This window comes from Aegilops tauschii, chromosome 7 (assembly GCF_002575655.3).
Source record: "Aegilops tauschii subsp. strangulata cultivar AL8/78 chromosome 7, Aet v6.0, whole genome shotgun sequence".
In the NCBI taxonomy this organism is placed as follows: domain Eukaryota; kingdom Viridiplantae; phylum Streptophyta; class Magnoliopsida; order Poales; family Poaceae; genus Aegilops; species Aegilops tauschii.
This window is the reverse complement of record NC_053041.3, coordinates 616,520,719-616,541,609: the sequence shown is the minus strand read 5'-3', so window position 1 is coordinate 616,541,609 and position 20,891 is coordinate 616,520,719. Positions and strand designations below refer to the sequence as shown.

General features: G+C 43.9%; 1 protein-coding gene across 1 annotated transcript; it reads right to left on the bottom strand.

Annotated features, from left to right (window-relative positions):
* Positions 1–1,775: 1,775 nt before the first annotated feature.
* LOC109751914 (two-component response regulator ORR24-like) lies at positions 1,776–6,567 on the bottom strand. Its single transcript, XM_020345960.4, has 6 exons — positions 6,284–6,567; positions 6,035–6,187; positions 3,681–4,040; positions 3,517–3,593; positions 2,253–3,191; positions 1,776–2,158 (listed from the first exon to the last, which is right to left on the bottom strand). The coding sequence occupies exons 1-6, from the start codon at positions 6,429–6,431 to the stop codon at positions 2,120–2,122; spliced, it is 1,716 nt and encodes a 571-aa protein (XP_020201549.3). The 5' UTR covers positions 6,432–6,567; the 3' UTR covers positions 1,776–2,119.
* Positions 6,568–20,891: the final 14,324 nt, after the last annotated feature.

Here is a 20,891-nt window from a genome sequence, read left to right as displayed (position 1 = left end):
ATTCAATACCAGTTTTGTGTTCGGTGTTAGGTGTCGTTTTCTGCTTCGTCAGTTTTCAGTTCTGTCAGCTAAGGGCATTCTCCGTTAGGTCTGCTTCTGTTATCCCCTTTCTTTCGGCGGAAAGGAACGCATAGAGTGGTGCAAAATGGGGCGGCCATTCTGTAGGAGCAGCGATGTGGGAACTCGAAAGTGGGCGGCGGCAGCGCAACTCCACATATTCGGTGAAGTCATCCTCCCCCTCTTCTTGTGATCTTGATTTGATTCATATCCAACTCTTCTAATTCAATCAGAGTTATGTACCCACTTTGCAATGTGACTAAGAAAAGTGCAGACCTCATGGGTTAGCATTTAAGTAGATAAGTTGTAATGTGATTGGTCTTTTTCCGATGAAAAAGAAAACCATGGTAGTGGAGGCCCTGTGGCCTGGTCAGTCGACCAACCACATATGGTAGAGCACCCTCACCTCTGTGACTTCGGTCTTGAGCACGATGTCTACAGACACACGGTGTTTGTTTCCTCCATATGATCATCCAGATAGAAGTGGACGCACCAGTAGTAGCCGCCGACGGCGAAGGTAGTGGACTCAATGGACTTGCCGACGCCGAAGCCCCTGTATAGGTTGTACCCGTCGATCTTGCAGATGTGCGTCCCGTGCGCAGTCTCCAGGGCGCAGGTCAAGGCCGTCCTCGTTAGTAATCTCTCAAACGCGGCCATCATGGCCTCTAGGTGGGGTAGAAACTAAGCGCGACGGGGATGGTGGCGGTGATGGGAGCCACCGGGAAGGGGAACGGGCGACGGGTCGAGTCAGAAGGCAGAAGTAGCACGGCGGGTGGTGGGAACGATCGACGACAAGTTGGCAAATTTTTTTACAATGACTGCTGCGTGAGAAGGAAGGGAGATATGTGGTGAAATTGTTCGGCCCAACTTTTCCATGACAGATTCCAATTCCAGCTTACCAAAAAAACCTCTCCATTTGGAAGCTAAAGTTGATGGATCTCCAATTTCTTGTGGACAAAGTTGCAAGCAATTTATCAAAGTATGATGGCCAAAACATCACCACCATTGGATGTACGGCTCTTGTCAAGTCCGTGATCACATCCCAAGTGGTCTACCCCACCACCCCGTTGGTCATCCGACCAACCATCCTTCACAATGTCAACAAGCTCGATAGAGCTTTCCTTTGGTCCGGTTCGGACAAGACAACGGGGAACAAATGCAAGGTCAATTGGGAGTATGTTTGCCAGCCACTTGAGTACAAAGACAAGTTTACGAGGGCTCTCCGGTTGCGATGGCCATGATATGAATGGAAGGTTCCCACCAAGATGTGGGTGGGAATAGGAAACCCATGCAATGAGGAGGACCTCAACGTTTTCTATGCTTCCACCACCATCACCGTTGGTAACGGTGTGAGGACCCCCTTTTGGGACTATCCTTGGCTTCTTGGGCGAAAGCCTAAAGACATTGCCCCGCTCATCTATGGAGCTTCCAAGAGAAAGAATTGGAAGGTGAGGGAGGCCCTAAAGCACAACGCTTGGATTCTCAAGATCACCCCACCACCACCACCACCACCACCAATGCCTCCATCGAGCACATCAGGCAATTCTTCGCTCTATGGATGATACTAAATTAGGTCCATCTTTAGTTGTCTTTAGTTGTGGCTTCTAGTGAAAAATTGAAGAAAAGCTATGGATGAAGAATATACGGCTCTAATGAAGAGTAACACATGGCACTTAGTACTCCCCGTCGAGGTAAAAACATGATGGGCCAGAAACAAGTTTATCCCAGGTATAAAGTGTGCCCTGTTACCATAGGCTTCAAGAAACATTAATGTTTGATTATCAGGATGCTAACCCTATTGTAAAAGCTTCCACCATAAGACTTGTATTAGGCACAACAGTCTCCAAAGGGTGGTGTTTATGCTTGTTGTGCAGAACATGTCAATTCTCAATGTTATGCAAGAGGAAGTTTATCTCAAAGAACCACTGGTATATGAAAATGGCTACACATATCACTATGTTTGCAAACTTGTCAAAGCACTCTATTGCCTTAAAGAGCCCACTCGAGCATGATACTCTTGATCAACCATCTCACACATTGGGCGGCCTAACATACAGAACTATCATGCTTCTTCCACGCTAGCATCATCTCCAGTGAAATCCTACATTGAGAGAAAAATGTTATTTAAGTACACATGTCCAACTCAACAATTCATATGCAACACATAGATCCGTACAAATGAGAAGAGTTCTTACTTCCATGTGCATGTTGGAAAGTATATCATCCATTGAGAAGGCATTGATTTCATTCAAATGATCATTAAGAGGTTGCTGATTAAGTGTGCCTTCTTGCATAGGAACAATACTAGCTCCATCCCCACCATCATGTAGCTGAGTCAATGAGACAAAATCATCTGTCTGAAGGTTGTGAAGCATCGAAGTAGTTCTTTCACCGTTGACCAGATGAGTATCATTAGTTGAAGTTCTACTTGCATCAAGTGCAGAGCTACCATTCAACATCGTTCCTACTGAGCTTATGTTGCTTGCCATGTTGAATGGTGCCATCTGCTCAATGTAGCCTCCCACTGATGTGGTGTTGCTTATGAATGGTGCCTTTTCATTTTGCAGAGGCAGCCGGCCAGATGACATTGCAAAGCTCTCTAGTTGGTTGCTATGTGGGAAGTTAACCTGTGATGCGACAAGAGACCTCCCGCCACCAACTGTTGTGTTTGCAAATGAACTTTGAAGATTGGAAGGGGTTTTTCCTTTGCTTATCTCCATTATCTTGCCACGCATGATGTCAGCACAGGAATTACTATGATTGAATGATGGAAATTCATCTGACATTATCTCATTGGGTATGTTGTCGTATAGGCTGACGGGAGGGTCAACAAAACCTGTGAATCTTCTCGCATCCGATGGTAGTTTCCCAACATACTTTGGCATTCTACCATCATGGAGGTATGACCCCATGTAGAAGTTGCTTTGGATGTTCACCGGCGGAGCCAAGTGACCCGTTGAACCATACTTGTTTGTAATCCAAGAGGCAGTGTCGCCACAGGACACACTCCATCTTCCATGTTCGTGATTATGCATGAAGTTGCCCTTGTTGTTCATGTTGTACGATGAGGTCCATCTTTCATATGCGTCACCAGAGGGATTTGACTTGACTCTTTTTAAGTGCAATCTATACTTCTGAAATAAAAAGATAGAAAAAATAACCAGGTATGAGATGGATGTTCATCGAAAAAAATAACGTAAACATGTGAGTACAATAAGAACTGAAGATGTTGCATGGGATAAAACTCCTAAAAATATGGGGCATGCATTATATGAGATAAGCCTCGCATTTTAAGGGACACAATTAATTAAAATTACACTTCATGGTAGTTGCATTGCTAGAGCTTTGAATGATATGTTCCCCAGAAAATAAAAGCTTGCACTTATATATGAAAAAATGTTAGACTATGAATAATAGTAACAAAAACATATAAATTAAGCATAAAGGTTGAAAATAAACCTGTAGATGACTCGCAATATTCTCTCTACTGAGGTAATCCACATTCATCAGCTCCAATACCTTTTTCGGAACAGCCCCTACAATTATGTCATAAAAATTATAATGAAAATATCGAGCAGCCACCAGCATTGTCGATGAATGAGGCACAAGATGTGAGTTCTTACTATCAAGGCCGATCTGGTTGATAGCTTCTAGAAACTTGTTATGCAAGGCAATTGTCCATGTCATCCTGGGCTTTCTGTGGATGGCGGATATATGTGTGCCCTCATTGTTCTCGCTAGAATCATCTCCATCATTTCTCTTATTCCCCGAGTACTTACTCTTGTCAGTAGTCGCTGGTTGAACTCTCTGGACATCATTGTCATGATCGTTGATGTGGCTTATTGCTTTGGGATTTCTCCACCTTTGAACATGTTGCCATATGTTTTTGAGCTCATGGGTACGCACTGGCTTCACCATAAAGTCGGACGCACCATGATCTATCCCCTTCATCACAACCTTCTTGTCGCAATCAACAGATAGCACTGCATGCGTAGGATCAATGACTTAGATTTAAAATTCAGAAATTCACCAAAATCTATGAAGTGGACATATGTTTTGGTCAAAGTGCCTATAGACAGAAAAGCATTTCAATGTTCAGTTTTATAATTCTGCTTCAATGCAAAATAAATGTGAAAAATTCCACACATTCAATAGAAAGATACCGAAACAAAGGCTAAAACAATAACGGTAACACAATGCCTAAGCCATATCACAACATGTTCCACGCAGGGAAATCACATCATCATGTCTAAGTATTGGTGAACCTGAAGATCAAGTACTATTATTGGCAGTCAGCCATGTTTCTCTAGCATACTAGGTAACATCTGTCGGCCCACGTAATGCTCTAAGCATTTTTAGTGATCACACGCATATTAGTTTGTAAACGTTAACCACCATTGTCAATAGCTTTTTTATTACGGCTAGCTAATTGTTTGTGCTTGCCACGAGGGCATACATATTCTACATGACAATTTCCATACTTAATGTGGTCCTCCCGTCCAGTGCTATCTTTTCATAATTAACATGATACTCCCGTCCGAATAATGATACTCTCCATAATTAATGTGGTCCTCTCGTCCAATGCTCGATGATACTTTCCATAAATTAATGTCTGGATAATTGACTATATAGCTAATAAATTGCATGCAGTTGTGGGCGAGGCAGAGATTGGGCAAGAATTATCTCGGACGATTTTTGCGCATTAATAGTAGAGATTCAGGAAAATAAGTATGTGTGGCTGCACTTTCTGTGAAAGTAATTTGACTACAAATTAGTGTGCTTATTCAAAGTCAACAAATATGCAGTAGTGTAGGTATTACCCATGGTTAACCTACTCGATGTATGTACTTAAAAGGGGCACTCCTATTTTACATGCTATTCTTGAGAGTAAATTGTCATAAGGAGTAACAACTTTAAGGGCAATGAAGATGAGTAGTAATCTTAATAATATCAATACAATTCGCAAAAAAAATCAATACAACATAGGTATTTCTTAATTTTAGTATTCATGCAACCTAGAAAACAGATGTGGCACAATCGTATACCTTGTGTGATTGGTAGAACGCGAATTTTAATATTAGCTTTGAAAACAACTAGATATAACTTGGTCATATAATGAAATATGAATAGATTATTATTTTCGTTCCTATAGGTAGGATTTTACAATTAATTGAGATGATATAAAATTAATTTCTAATTGCCCATAAATACAACCATCGAACACGTGGATAGTGGGGTCTACATTACATTGGAGTGATAGAGACTCTCGCTAAGCCAAACTACTCATTTATAAAATTAAATTCTAGATAGTCCATAAATACGTCCATCGAACACGTGGATGTGGAATGTATGTTACATTGGAGTGACACAGACTCTCACTAGGCTAAATTAGCCATTGGAGTGACCATGTCTTTAGCCTACTAAACACTATCAACCTAATTATTAAAAACAACAATTGGGATCTCATAATCACGTGCCATCCACGTTTGTTCCCCATCCCCACCATCCATCCGATCTGATAGATGGACGGTTAGAAAGGATCCCATTGTTTTAGGCTAGAAACCGACAATGCGTCCCCTACTAACTCATGTGTCGCTCCACCTCCGCTCTCCTACCGCAGTCCCCATCCGATCAGACGGATGGTTAGATAGGATCCCATTGGTTTGGGCTAGAAACCGACACTACGTCCCCTACTAACTCATGTGCCGTTCCACCTCCGCTCTCCTACCCCACTCGCCATCCGATCGGACGAATGAACGGTTAGATGGGACCCCGTTGGTTCGGACTCAATGGGGATCCCGTTATTTAGAACTCTTCCAGGTTAGAAATAGAGTGCATGTGTATGTGGTTTAATAAGATCGTCCTAAATATATAGGATCTCACACGCTGCCCAAAGAAATTAATATCCTCTCAAGGTATCAACAAGATTGAGGAGTAAAAGTACGTTCTTAAAAACAATTGAGAGCAGTGAGAGTACTGATGACGGGCAGATCCATCTCGAGGCAGATGAGCTCGAGGAGCTTGAAGCCGTCCATGTCCGGCATGCGCACGTCGGTGATGACCAGGTCGAACTGCTGCTTCCCCGCCATGAGCATCCTCAGTGCCGTCTTTCCATCCATCACCGTCGTTGCTGCATAGCGGCAAGCATTATTCGCAGAGAAACAAATAGATCACAAGGCCCCGATTCTAGTGGACTATGGCGAAGTGGAGGGATCAAGGGACTCACGTTGGTATTTGCAGCATCTCAAGAGGGCTTCAAGTACCATGAGGCAGACGCGGTCGTCGTCCACGACCAGGACGCGTAACCCCTCGGGAAACTTGTCCTCCGCCGCATCCTCCATCATCTGCCTTCGGTCCCCACCCATCGTGGCCATGTTCTCCGAACTTCTTCCCACCTGAAAAAGCAAACGCCATCACGAAAAATACTGATTAATAACAAATCAACACAAACCTCACAGCCATCTAAGAACACAACCCAAAAGGAAACCTCTATTAGCTTCCTCGTCTCAGGACACAACTGAAGTTACTGAACAATCTGGATTCAGAGGAGTGGTGAGAAGGGCTGGAGGAAGGACGTCTATTTATAGGGGTAGAGGGGTCAAGGGAAGGAGTGGAAGTCTTGTGGTCCAGAGGTCAAAGGCGCTCTCCCCGTGCGTGTGTGCAGGCGCTACTTCTACTCCTTAATTTCTGCAGCTACGCCATTTGATCTGGCGATGTCAATGTGCGTGTCTGCTTGTGCCGCGGCCCATGGTTTCTTCCTTGAGAGGTGAGCAAAACCACGGGTGGTGTTGCTGTTTTTTGCTTTTGTTCTTTTCTCACCAAATGTTTAATGTTGGACACAAATGTTATGGTCTTGAATTACAAAAAGGAGAGGCTCCTGCTTTGCTCCTGCTCCTGCTTCCTTTGACCGGGAACAGAGAGAGGGTTCATGTCTCAGTCGTCAGATTCCTACCTACTTTTGCATGGCAACGTGAAAATGTGAAGGCCTAAACTCAAGGAGTGGAAGTCTTTCTCCACTTATCACTTTGTGGAAAAATAATATGACAAGGGCATTTTATCTGAAGAAAAACACTTCAAAAAATAAGTTCAAGGGTGTTTCAGACTAGGGAGTACCGGATGCACCCTAGCTAAGGGCGAGAGTAAGTGAGTAACGCACAAATTCGAACCAAACGATTGCTTATGCTTTGATCCTTATTATGATGTGCCAGGCCTATGTATTCAACAAAGAAAGAAATATATTGTTTACAAAGAAGAGAGAAAGAAATACAGGGATAGAAGAGTGGATTTATTGTGGTCCAGACCACGGATGTCTGTAGTTTCTGCCATTTTTATTTTCATTACCCACCATAAAAAAAATCCGTTTCTGAAAACGTATGTTCATTGTCTCACTAATTGCAAAATGTGATATATATATATATATATATATATATATATATATATATATATATATATATATATATATATATATATATATGATCCAATGAATGAGTTAGGCGATTTGGAGGCCCGGCCCAGTGAGCCAAGATATTTTTAAATAATAAAAATCATATTTAAAAGTTTTTATAAATTCTGAAATAGTTTGACGTGTGTAATTAATTGATATATTTTACATATGTGTAAACTTCTCTTAAAATATACTTTACCGTGTATGTGGATTTGTATGCATGTGTTGTTTGCTATTTCTTAATGTAGATCTTGGAACTTTTGTGTACGTATATATATAAACATGCACTACATGAAAATTTCTAGGTGCAATAGATGACATCTATATGAGCATGTCCAACAGAAATACACCTCAAATATTTTCAAAAACCCAGACTCGACGGAGTCCAGGATCCAATCAAACTTTATCGCAATTAGCCTGAAGCAAACATAAAAGGAAACATGACAATGCTTACTGATTCTGAGCGCATCACGCATAAATAGAGAAGCAATGAAAAAATTTAAATTTTAAGTGTTGGACCAAAATCCTATGGTGTGATTTAGACGAGTGGAACTCCCAACCACTTAAAACACATTCTTGAAGAAGTAGGCATACGATGGCTGCCGTTTCTTGTTCTTTTTTTTTTGCAAAATATTGGAGATCAATGATATCCTATGAACTTCCCCGGAGCTTGCATTATTCATGCACATGAATAATTATGTTATGAAATTCCAACATGTGATCTGACAAATCCTATTAATATGATTTAAGGGATGCGGTAGCGCTTACTATCATTGTGGAAAAATGCTTTAAAAATCCTGGCGAATGGAGATGAAAGGAGTCAATGTGCCACACGACAGTTGGAGATGAAAGAACACAATGTGCCACATGAGAGAGGGAAGAAAGGAGTCAAAGCGCCACTCGACAAAGACAGATGAAAGGAGTTAGCACATCACGTGAAAAATGGAAATGAAATGATTCAACCCGACACATGACAAATGAAGATGAAAGGAGATAATGCACTATGCGACAAATATATGTCGTGAGAATCAAAAAAGTTTGGATTTGGAGGGCCAGATTGGCAACCAATGATTTCTATATAGAAAGACCTAGAGGCACCACTTAAGCTCATTACTTTAAATGGAGGCCAGTAGGAGGTATTGATGTAATGGTTTTCTCTTTCTAGGATTTTTTTTGGAGAAGGTGATAACCCACCCAATGGAAATGGAAATTTCCTTTTTTTACACTGCTTCTCCATTTTTCGTGTGGTGCATAGACTCCATTTCTGTAAAAAAAATCATGTACATTGTATGCATTTGATTATCTCTTTATTCGTATAGAAAAATATTTTACAGCCATATCACAATCAATAGAATCTCATAACTCACATGAGAATTCAGGATTTTGAAAATCCACAATCTCGATGCATCCAAGAAACAAGTATATTCATGGAAACTCATGGGTGCGATGCCCGTTAGTACCGGTTCGTGGCATGAACCGGTACTAAAGGTCTCAACCCCATTAGTACCGGAATCCTACCCCCCCCCCCCCCGTATCGCCTTTTCAGTTTTGTAAAAAGCAAAAGAAAATGATAAAAACTTCAAAAGTTAAAATCCTTCGAGATGTAGTTATGTTACCACATCTACTAGTTAGGAAAATTTAAATCTTCAATTTGGACATGTTTTGCAAAAAGTGTAGGGAAAATGTAAAACGGTTATAACTTTTGCATACGATGTCAGAAAAAACGTATAATATATCAAAATGTTCAGCACGAAAATCCGCATCCGATTTTGATAGCCTACGGCCTGTTTGCAAATTTTTAGAATCCTAAAATTCCAAAAGGAAAAAAAGTTATGTTCAAATTTCTGTTTTTTTAATTTTCATTAAATCTGGTCAAACTATGGTCAAACTACTTATTCAAGAAGTATTAGTGTTACTAAATAATTATTCAAGAATATTAGTGTTACTAAATAATTGTTTCAGTTTTTTTGAATTTTGGTCAAATCTGGTCAAACTGTGGTCAAACAATGGTCAAATTACTTATTCAAGAAATATTAGTGTTACTAAATAATTATTGTTTTTTTAGAACAATAGTTTCAAAACTCAAACAGTGAAATGTGTGACTTCATGCTCAAGCTAAACTCCTGAGGGTTAATAGGATTGACATCTTACTATTGTGAGGAAAACAACAAGTGCAGACTTGGAAACGAGGGAGAGTAGAACCCGGAAGTTAAGCGTGCTCAGGCTGGGGGAGTGGGAGGATGGGTGACCGTTCGGGAAGTTAGATGATTTGGAATGATGAGGGGTGATTAGAGATTAAATTGAGCAGTGATGAGGGGTGATTAGAGATTAGAGGTTAAAATAATTCAGAAATTGGAAAATCGGGAAAATATTTTAAAATAAAAATTTTAGAAAAAAAATAAAAAATAAAAATAAAAATAATCCTTGTTACCAACCGGTACTAAAGGTGGACCTCCAGGCAGCAGCCACGTGGAGGGCGTTTAGTCCTGGTTCGTATAAGAACCGGGACTAAAGGGGGACCTTTAGTAACGACCCTTTAGTCCCGGTTCCAGAACCGGGACAAAAGGCCCTATTTTTCTACTAGTGTAGGTCTAGCCTGCTCCTGGCCATCGATGGGATAGTTGCTCGATGTGCCCCCTCTTTCCCTTGTATTTCCTTGCTGTTATGCTCTTGGGCTGGTGGTGAAAGGAACTTTATGTTATGAATCAGTCCCCTTTCACTATCCTCTCTTGGAACGTTCGCGGCCTCGGTGATGTTGATAAGTGCAAGGACATCTTCTCTGAAATCATCGCGATTAAACCCTCTGTTGCGCTTCTGCAAGAAACAAAGCTAGACTTCGTCCATGTCCCTAAGTTAAACTCATTCCTACCTTGAACGCTAGACCAAGTTGTCTCCCTTCCCGCTATCGGTTCTGATGGAGGTATTTTTTCTGTGATTAACCCCCTCACGATCTAACCCTCCTAAACCACTCTCATGGCAGGTTTTCTACGTCTCTCAGCCTCTTTTGCCCGGTCTCTGGCACCAACCTCACAATCTCTAACATTTATGCCCCATCCCAATGACCTCTCAAAATGGACTTCCTCCAAGAGCTCAGAGACATCGCCCCCACAAACTCTACCCCGTGGCTTCTTATCAGTGATTTCAACCTAATCCGTTTCGCTTGCAAGAAAAATAACAAAAACTTCCATAGCTCTGAGGCTAACATGTTTAACACAGCCATCTCAGACCTGCAGCTCATCGAGCTCCCGCTTCTGGATAGAACCTTTACTAGGTCTAACAATCGTCTAACTCCAACTCTAGAATTCCTTGACAGAGCCTTCTTTAACCTTGCTTGAGAAGACCGCTTCTCAATATCAACTATGTCTTCCCTGACACATTTCTCTTCTGACCATGTTTCTCTCGTCGCCAATGTATCTTCACATATCCCCCATTCCCGCCTGTTTTGTTTGGACTCTTTTTGGGCCCTTCACCTGGCATGCAAGCGTATCGTATCTGAGGCTTGGCCCGCTAACCACCCTTCAATTTCTTTGGACCTAGGCCTTTCCAGTGCCATAAAATATACTAGAGCGAACCTCAAAACTTGGTCCAAAACTATCAGACTAGTTGACCAGCAAGAAATTGACTGAAAGCTTATCATCGATAGGATCGACAGGCTTGAAGAAGTCTCCCACTCCCGACCCGAGTCCTCTCTTAGACTGGTCATTATAACCGCCCTTAACGTGCTATCCGTCAGAAGGTTCTCTTCTAGAAACAAAGGAGGAAAGTAAAAGTCATCATCGATGGGGATGAAAACTCCAAATTCTTACACGCCTCTGCCTCCCAGAGGTTCCACAAAGACAACATCGCCATCCTTGAGGACAATGGGATCAATTTTTTTGCCCATGACACCAAGGTCGTCATCGTCCACAATTTATTTTGCTACCTTCTCGGCACTCCAACAACCTCGACTTGTCTCTTCCCACTCCAAGACCTTTACCCGACGCAACTCCCTCAGCTTCGCCACCTGGACTCCCCCTTCTCCACTCAAGAAATCTAAGATGCCTTCCTCTAGAACGTTAATGCTAGTCCTGGTCCTAACGGGCTTGGGCCAGGGTTCTACCACAAGTTTGGGCACAACATTAAACATACGATCATTCCCTTCTTCGAGGACTTAACAAACCTTCGTGCAGATGTAAAACGCTTCAACAGAGCACACATGTTTCTGCTCCCAAAAAAGAGTCAGCCAGATTCCCTAATGACTTCCGACCTATATCCTTGAAGAACTGCACCCCCAAGGTGATCGTTGAGGTCATTATTACCAACAGGATAAAACCCCTAATTCCTCTTCTTGTCCATGGAGACCAAACTGGCTTCATCTCCCGCAGATGCATTGTTGAGAACTTCAACTACGCAGCCGACATCCTCAGCACCTGCCACATTCAGAAGGCGCCCGGTATGGTTTTCAAACTTGACTTCCACAAAGTGTTTGACTCTATTTGTTGGGAATCGCTCCTCCTCATTCTCCTCTCTAGAGGATTCCCGCCTACCATCGTAAGCTGGACCCGAACTCTGCTTGTCTCCAGCAAGACGGCGGTGCTGCTAAATGGGACTTTGGGTCATTAGGTCAACTATGAGAATTGTCTAAGGTAGGGTGACCCGCTTTCACCCTACCTCTTTATCATCGTCGCACACTTGCTTCAATGCTTAATCATTCATGCTTTCTCACCCGACCAGCTCTGCTACCTGATCTACACTCGCAGACCTCCGATTGTGCTCCAGTACGCTGACAACACCCTAATCATTGCCCATGCCTCTAGCCACGCCGCAACCACGCTCAAAGACATCGTTGACAAGTTCGCCCTCGCTACTGGCCCCTCTATCAACTAATAGAAAACTACCTTCGTGCCCATCAACACGGACCCCACAACTAGCCTTAACATCGCCCAAACCTTCGGTTGTGACCGTTCCACCTTCCCCCAGATTTATCTAGGTCTCCCCCTCTCTCACACGCGCCTTCCGTCCTCAGCTTTTGAACCCATCATTCAGCACTTTCTAAAATACCTCTCTGTGTGGGCGGCAAAAATTCTCACCCGAGGAGCCAGACTTACCCTCATTTTCTCCACTCTAGACGCCCTCGCTACTCACTTTATGTCTGTCTTTAGACTACCCAAGACAATTATCAAAAGGTTAGACGCTATCTGTAGATCCTTCTTCTGGGTGGCTGACAAAAATTTTTCTGGGGTAAAATGCCTTATCGCCTAGAAAAATGTGTGCACTCCCAAGACAGCCGGCGAGCTTGGTATGAAAATTTTGGCTCTCCAAAACAACTGCCTCCTCATGAAATTCACTTTCAAACTTCTCTTGAAACTTGACCTGCCTTGGGTGAACTGTTCTTCCAACACTACTCTCTCAACTTCACATATAAGCCCCCAAACCCCCATTACCTCTGAGAATTGTTAACCAACAGCTCTATCACCTTCATAAAATGTCCTTCGTCCTTACTAATAATGGCACTTACACCTTCTTTTGGCTCGACGCTTGCCTTCTGCCGACTCCGCTCGCAGAAAACTACCCCCACTTCTTCTCTCACTCCACTTCATCCTCTATCTTGGTAGCTATGTCATGCATAATGGCTTACTCGCTACTCTACGGAACCTCCTAACCAATGTGGCTTCTACCGAGCTTGCATCTCCTAACCAATGTGGCTTCTACCGAGCTTGCGTCTGTTTTGTCTTATTGCGGGATGTTACCACAAGCAATGTGCCCGGTGACAGATTCCTCACCTAGGACTCCTGGTTCACCTAGAGGTGCGCCTACTCATTGCTCTCCTCTGACCATGAGCTTGATCTCAACACAAGGCACATTTGGGGCTCCAAGGCACCTATCAAGGTTAAGATCTTCAGCTGCATCCTCTATCGTGACAGGCTAAGCATGATGGCGAACTTCTCATCGCAAGACCATCACGTCGGTGTCGTCTTGCCCTCACTGAGACTTATCTTTTAAGGACACGACGCACCTCGCCCCCCCTGCCCATGCGTGGCTCAGGTCTGGTCCCTCTTGGGACTCCAGGCCCCTCACTACATCCACCTCATCTGGGATACTCCTACGCCGGTTGGCCTCAACATCAACATTTGGTCTACCGTCGTACTCGCCATCCTCTGGGAGCTCCGGGACTCCAGGAACGCTCATGTTTTCCGTAACAAGACGCACTCCCCCCTAGATACTATTCGGAACATTATCTCAGATTTTACGCTTTGGGCCTTCAGATTTAAGGACCACATTAGTAGGGAGGTTGTCGTGTCTTGGCCCTATACCTCTCCTCTCGCTATAATCTCTAATGTAACATGCACCTGCCCTTGCGAACCTTTGAGTAATATATTCAGGTAGGGATCCTCTCCCCCACCCCCTGGGAGATTGTTCAAAAAAAGATCAACTCATAAAACTCCGGTCTATTGCCCCCTTTAGAAAGTACATGGCGGAGAACAACCTAGTATCAAATTCACCAAGCAGCACGTTTAGTAGTAATTCTTGTAGATCATTGTATCATTATGGACTTTCTTTGTAACAGTGAACTTAAGTGGTGGTGCCGTAGATCTCCCTAAATATAGATCGTTAAGTGCCAATCTAACCACCAAAACCGAACGTCTTGGTTCTCAAGATATATATTTGTCGCATAGCGTGTTGACTCATTTCATCTCCTTTTGTGATATGTCGCATTAAATCCTTTCATCTCCATTTGTCGTGTAGTGTGCTGACTCATTGCATCTCTCTTTATCCCATGTTGCATTGACTACTTCCATTTCCTTTTTGTCGTGTGCCACTTTAACTCCTTAATTTCATCTCCGTTTGTCGTCTAGCACATTGACTCCTTTCATATGCATTCTTTTAGTTTTCGTAAGAACTTTCCACAATGCGTCACTTAAATCAAATTAATAGGGTTTAACATATGATTGTATCTCGTAACAAAATTATTCATGTGCGTGATTTTTATGATGTCAGTACAACAAACCAACAATTCAAGCTCCATGGAAATTCACAGGATACCATTGCTCTCTGATATTTTGTGATTCAAAAATGATATGATTGAAGATGAGCTATCTTGTGTACATCACAAATTGTTTCTTGTATTCTTCTATCATTTAATGGTCATGGTACGAAATCCATTAGATTATCTTGTCGTTGTTTAGGTGCATCAAGATTTCTTTCTAATATACACCATGTCTACAAATGTGTGAGTACTAAGGGCGATTAATTTCTATGCAAATAAAGTAACAGAGAAACACTTACTATCTTCGGAAAAAAATTCCTATACCAAAGTCGATGATTTTTGTCCAATGGAGAGGCATTGAAACCAAATCTTTTGGAGTTAGATTGTTGGGTCAGCAGACATGGAGTTAAATTTAGGTGGAGAGATCCCCTTTCATCATTTTATGGTGTAGGTTCTTACAATCATGTAAACCGAGCTAATCATACAAAGGTTTGGATTTGTAGTTTATCTCTGTTTCTTTTATGCAACTTGTGCCTTTTATCCAGCCGTTGTAATCTCTATTGTATGGCTCGATCAATATAAGACCATCCGGTCCTACGAGGCTCAATATGCTTTGACCTATCGGTATCATGATTGAATAAATAGCTACCCTTTCCTAGATTCATATCAACGGCATCATCTTTTTCCTCCATTCCTGATTCCCACAGCCAATAAATATCAGAAAACTCACAAGGGAACACTACGTTATGTCGGAGCACAAGTCTGGCCCACAGTTCGTGGTGCGCAACTCACTAGTTATTTTGATGGATCTCCCCCGACACCACGCAAGATTATCGAGAAAACAACCAATGAGGAAAAGAGTGAATCTCCAATCCAGCCTATGTGGTTGGCTTAGGACTAATACATCCTAGGAGATATCCTCAATTTGTTTTTAAAAGACGTCTTGACACAGGTGGTGTGAATGACGAGCGTGCCACAAGTCTGGACCATGCTTGAGAATATGTTCTCAGGTCAATTTTGAGCACAAGTCATCAGTAACAAGATAAGGGTTGCCAACATTCATGAGGGAAACATGAAAGCCATGGATTGTTAGGAATAAGCCAAGCATGAGTATGTGCTCGTGTGTATGATCTGTGTGCATGGGTGTGCGTGTGTGCTTGTGGTATTCGTGGCGTGGTGGTCAGCACGTGAGCTAGCTAGATGGGCGTGCATGCATGTATTAGTTGCGGTGTTTAGCAGGTTGTTAGCAGCGGCCGGTGGAGATGGCCGCGTCAAGCGCGTAGCGTGCATGGCCGGGCTGATCGTTTGCATGCAGCGGATAGCTAGCTGGAGAAACGTGGGCGTTGCGTTTGCTATAGGACTACAAAGCTGCCGCCGTGGGTGTGTGTTGGTACTGAGTTGAGCACCATGTAGACATTGCAAAGAGAAAAAAGATTCGGGCGTTCGTGCGCCCACGGCGGCGTTCGTGCGCCGGCCCGAGAAACTTGTGTCCACTGTGTTTATCTCCTTCCTTCTTTCTTGTTCAAGCGAGTGAGGAGAGGGATAGGTAGTTAGGGTTGCCGTTTGGCAACAACATTTGGTATCATGAGCTGGTTCATCTTGGGCGTCGTTCTTCTTGCCGGAGGCGTGCCGGTGGTGGCGGAGTTCGCCGGCGGCTGCGCGATGCTCCGGGCCGTGTGTCGGCCTATGGAGGTGCGCGGCGTGGCGAGGAGGCCGCGGTGGCTGCGGCGGCACGGTGAGGAGGCCGCGGAGGACCTGCGTGATGGCGGCTTCAACGACGACGACGGCGCGGTGAGCGCGTCGTGGCGGCTCGGCGCGACAACGGTAGAGGCGCCTGGCACAGAGCCGCGGCGCTCGTGTCGGATGTGTCAGGCGCGTGTATGGGCGTGCGCCGGGCGTGTCAGGCGCGGCGGGACCGTGGTGTAGGGTGGCCATTGGCGAGCGGGGGTGTGCGCGTTGAGCTGGTCCATCGCGGGCTCGCCGCGCCCAGACGTGTGCGTGCATGTCGGAGGGGGCGCGGGCAGAGCGGGCGGGACGGGCGCTCGACGTGGGCTGGGACATGGGTGCATGCCCGGCGCGTCCCTGGGTATAAAACCCCCCGTGTACGTTGTAATGGCAGTGCCCGGAGTCGAGTTCGAGCTCGAGGGAATCAAGGCCGTTGGTGCGCCAGGAAGAGAAGCAGCGGCGTGTGTCGCCGGAGATGAAGAAGGGCATTCTCCGTGGCAGTCGACGAGAGGCCGGAGTCCTGTCAGGATGGGCGGCGAGGTCGTGGCTTAGAGGGGAGAATGTTAGGAATAAACCAAGCATGAGTATGTGCTCGTGTGTGTGTGATCTGTGTGCATGGGTGTGCGTGTGTGGTTGTGGTATTCGTGGCGTGGTGGTCAGCACGTGAGCTAGCTAGATGGGCATGCATGCATGTATTAGTTGCAGTGTTTAGCAGGTTGTTAGCCGCGGCCGGTGGAGATGGCCGCGTCAAGCGCGTAGCGCGTGTAGAGTTTTTTTTTTTTCGAAAAAGGGGTTCTCCCCAGCCTCTGCATCAGAGTGATGCATACGGCCATCTTATTAACAAAATAAAAGGTTCCAACAAGGTTCCAAAATCTCCAACTTAAAAGTAATCAAAAGGCAGCTCACACAGAGCTAAAGAGACTAGACACACAGACTAGCCAAGATAATATGCCACAACCGGCTGGCTAAAGATAGATAGGTAAACTAATTGCCTATCCTTTACATGACCGCCATCCAAACCGGTTGAAGATATCCCGAGCTACCATCTCCGAGCGGATAGATCCAGTAACCAAATGCTCCCTGGCCTCCGTCGGAGTGAGTAGCGACCATGAACGGATCACGGCCGTGGCTCGGAAAATAACCTGCAAAAAGTGAATACATGATGTTCTGTTAAAAACCAAATCATTTCTGCAAGTCCAGATAGTCCACAATAGAGCGCAAACTCCAACACGAATATGTCTCGCTAATTCAGGCTCAATCCCATTGAGCCATGTCCCAAATAGCGTAGTGACAGAATTCGGTGGAGTAATATTAAAAGCAATGTGAACCGTCCGCCAAAGAACTCTGGCAAACGGGCAATCAAAAAAGAGATGCTTAATCGTCTCGTCCCGATCACAGAAGCTACACCTCGTAGGTCCTGTCCAATTACGCTTAATCAAGTTATCCTTGGTTAAAATAACCTGTTTATGGACAAACCACATAAACACTTTTATTTTCAAAGGAACTTTGACAGCCCAAACATGCTTGGAGGTAGGAATGGAGCTCGAATTAATTACATCAATATACATTGATTTAACCGTGAATACTCCAGACCTAGTCAGCTTCCAGCGTAATTCATCGGGTTGTTGAGTAAGATGGACATCCATTAGTCTCCGAACAAGACGGAGCCAAGCTTCCCAAAGATTGCCCACTAACGACCGTCTGAACTGAATATTAAGGGGGATGGATTGAAACACTGTAGCAACGAACACCTCACGTCGTTGAACAATGCGATACAAAGACGGATATTGAATGGCCAAGGGTGTCTCGCCGAGCCAAGTATCCTCCCAGAAGCGTGTGCTGGCACCGTTGCCAATAACAACCTTTGTCCTATTAAGCAGAGATTGTTTGGCTTTCATCAGGCCTTTCCAGAAAGGCGAGTCAGTCGGCCTGACTGTGACCTGGGATAAGGACTTTGTCTGAAGGTACTTGCTGCGAAGGATTTGGGCCCACATGGCCTCAGTCTTAAAAGAAAGCTTCCACAGCCACTTGCTAAGAAGGCATCTGTTCTTAACTTCGAGATTCTCAATACCAAGACCCCCTTGGTCTTTCGGTCTACAGATGATATCCCATTTTGCAAGTCTGTATTTTCTTTTTAGATCATCACCCTGCCAAAAGAAACGCGATCGATAAAAGTCCAGTCTTTTCCTAACACCAACTGGGACTTGAAAGAACGATAAGAGAAACATAGGAATACTCGTGAGCACCGAATTAATCAGAATTAATCGGCCTCCATATGACATGAGCTTGCCCTTCCAGCAACTCAGTTTCTTCTCGAACCGGTCTTCGATGCACTTCCATTCTCTATTGGTCAGCTTTCTATGGTGGATTGGAATACCTAGGTAAGAGAAAGGTAACTCCCCCAAGTCGCACCCAAACAATTGCCTATAAGCCTCATGTTCGTCTTTGGCTCTACCAAAGCAAAACAGCTCGCTCTTATGAAAGTTAATCTTTAACCCGGTCAATTGTTCGAAAAGGCATAACACCAGCTTCATGGCCGGGCTGATCGTTTGCATGCAGCGGATAGCTAGCTGGAGAAACGTGGGCGTTGCGTTTGCTGTAGGACTACAAAGCTGCCGCCGTGGGTGTGTGTTGGTACTGAGTTAAGCACTATGTAGACATTGCAAAGAGAAAAAAGATTCGGACGTTCGTGCGCCCACGGCGGCGTTCGTGCGCCGGCCCGAGAAACTTGTGTCCACTGTGTTTATCTCCTTCCTTCTTTCTTGTTCGAGCGAGTGAGGAGAGGGAGAGGTAGCTAGGGTTGCCGTTTGGCAACAACATGGATTATTTCTCCAATATGAAAGCTCTTGAAGATGAGCTCTCTTCCATTGGCAAGCACGTCCATAAGAATTACATGATGTCGTACCTACTAGCCGGGCTCGATGTAAATTATACCCCACTAGTGAGCTTTGTCAACAAATATACTCTTATTTGTATGAATATTGTGTAAGTATGCGACGTGAATACCAACGAAAGATGTATCCATAAATATTATGTAAGTATTGTGTGGTTTGGCTGCGGCGTCCGACTCGGCGCAGGCTCAACGCTCTTTCTGCTGCTAGGTTCATCGCTCAAGTCGGAGCTGGCTAGACACCAACGCGGATGGTCGTCTGTTTGGCATGGGCCGGTATGGGTCTTGGTGTCTGCTGCGACGAAGGCTTCGTTGATGAAGTTGATGGTGATGTTGGAGTCGTTGGCTCGTGCAGGAGTGATGACGATGAAGCTTGGTGTCAACCTCGACAGTGGTTTTTCTTCTCAGTGGCGTGTGTGTCTTCGTGTGGGTAACCAGGACGGACGATGTTGCCATGTGTGGGCTTTTATGATGGTTTTAGCCAGGTTTTTCGTATATTAACTTGACAACTCTCTCCTCCTTTTCAATGAAAGCAGATCCTCCGGGGCGACTTAAAAAAAGGTCGGAGATGGCCTTGGAGCAGTCGTAGGACTCGAAGTAGTTCCCGCCATCATGGTGAGAAAATCCTCATGTGACACCATTCCATCAATATCAGACGAAATGTCAAACAGGGTCCAAACGAGATGATTCCATCTGCCGTAACTGAAGAAGACAAGTGGCGCACACCAGAAAGTCTCATATGAGTCCTCACTATGTTGTTTTGCATATACAGAAATCCTGAACATAAGTGAAGCAAACCTGACCACAAGTTTGGGAAAAATGCGAAATGACTCTCAGTCAGTGTTACAAACCCCAACACAACTCAGGTAAAGTAAACCAGGTTTGCTCTCTATAGAAATCCTGACAATGAGTGAAGCAACTTAGCTTGCTCTGTCACTAGAACCCATTTACAGAGCAACACAAATGTGGAGCAGAGGGTCCATTCCAAGGACGAAGAAAACAACAGAGCCCCCAGATTCCTTTAGATCGACAAGAAATGCGACCATTAAACCGAAGGAAGTAGGAGTGTGTACTATGCCAAGTAAATCTCACTTTGAAAGAACTAAGCATCTTGTAACTTAGCATGCAGGCTCAATGCAAGTGCATTTACAGAAAATTTCTCCACTAAGAACGCAACTAGTCTAGCTTTCATTTTCGACATGAAGCTTAGGCTGCAGAAATGATCACAAAAGGGGCAACTAAATTTCTAGCTATGCACATGTTTTTTTCAAAAATCTAAAAAAATTCTCAAAGTGAAAACTAATGTTTCATGGTTTTACGGGTCTCCAAATAAAGAAACAAAACATCTGGTAACAAAAATGAAGCTAAATATTCAGATTGGAACAATTAAAATATAGAAATTCAGTGTATAATTATCATCTCCATAATATAAAAATTCGACACCGATCAATCATTTTAGTAAATAACTTGCAATAATAGTGCTATTTGCTGAAGTTTTAACTCATCTCACGATAGATGTGGTCATGGAAGATAGTTACTCGATGCTTTGGGAAATGAAATGTGCACATAAAAGGAAAAAAAAAAACAGAAACAGTAAATGTACTGCTAGCCAACAGAGCAAAACATATTAGAGAATGTTACTGATATAGCATAGGTTCATATAACAGAGCAGTACATATCGTAAACATTTTACGAAACTTATCCTTCTCCAAATAATATCTAAGAACTTGAGAAATAGACAAACCAATCTCAGGTTGCTAATGTTTCAACTTAAGTAACTACGCTCAAGTTAATCCACGGTCAGCATA

Coding starts and splice junctions, on each gene's coding strand:
- LOC109751914 (XM_020345960.4), bottom strand. CDS start 6,431: ATGGCCACGATGGGTGGGGACCGAAGGCAGATGATGGAGGATGCGGCG. Junction 3,594..3,680: donor CAACCAGATCGGCCTTGATA/GTAAGAACTCAC, acceptor ACATAATTGTAG/GGGCTGTTCCGAAAAAGGTA. Junction 3,192..3,516: donor ATATTGCGAGTCATCTACAG/GTTTATTTTCAA, acceptor TTTTTATTTCAG/AAGTATAGATTGCACTTAAA.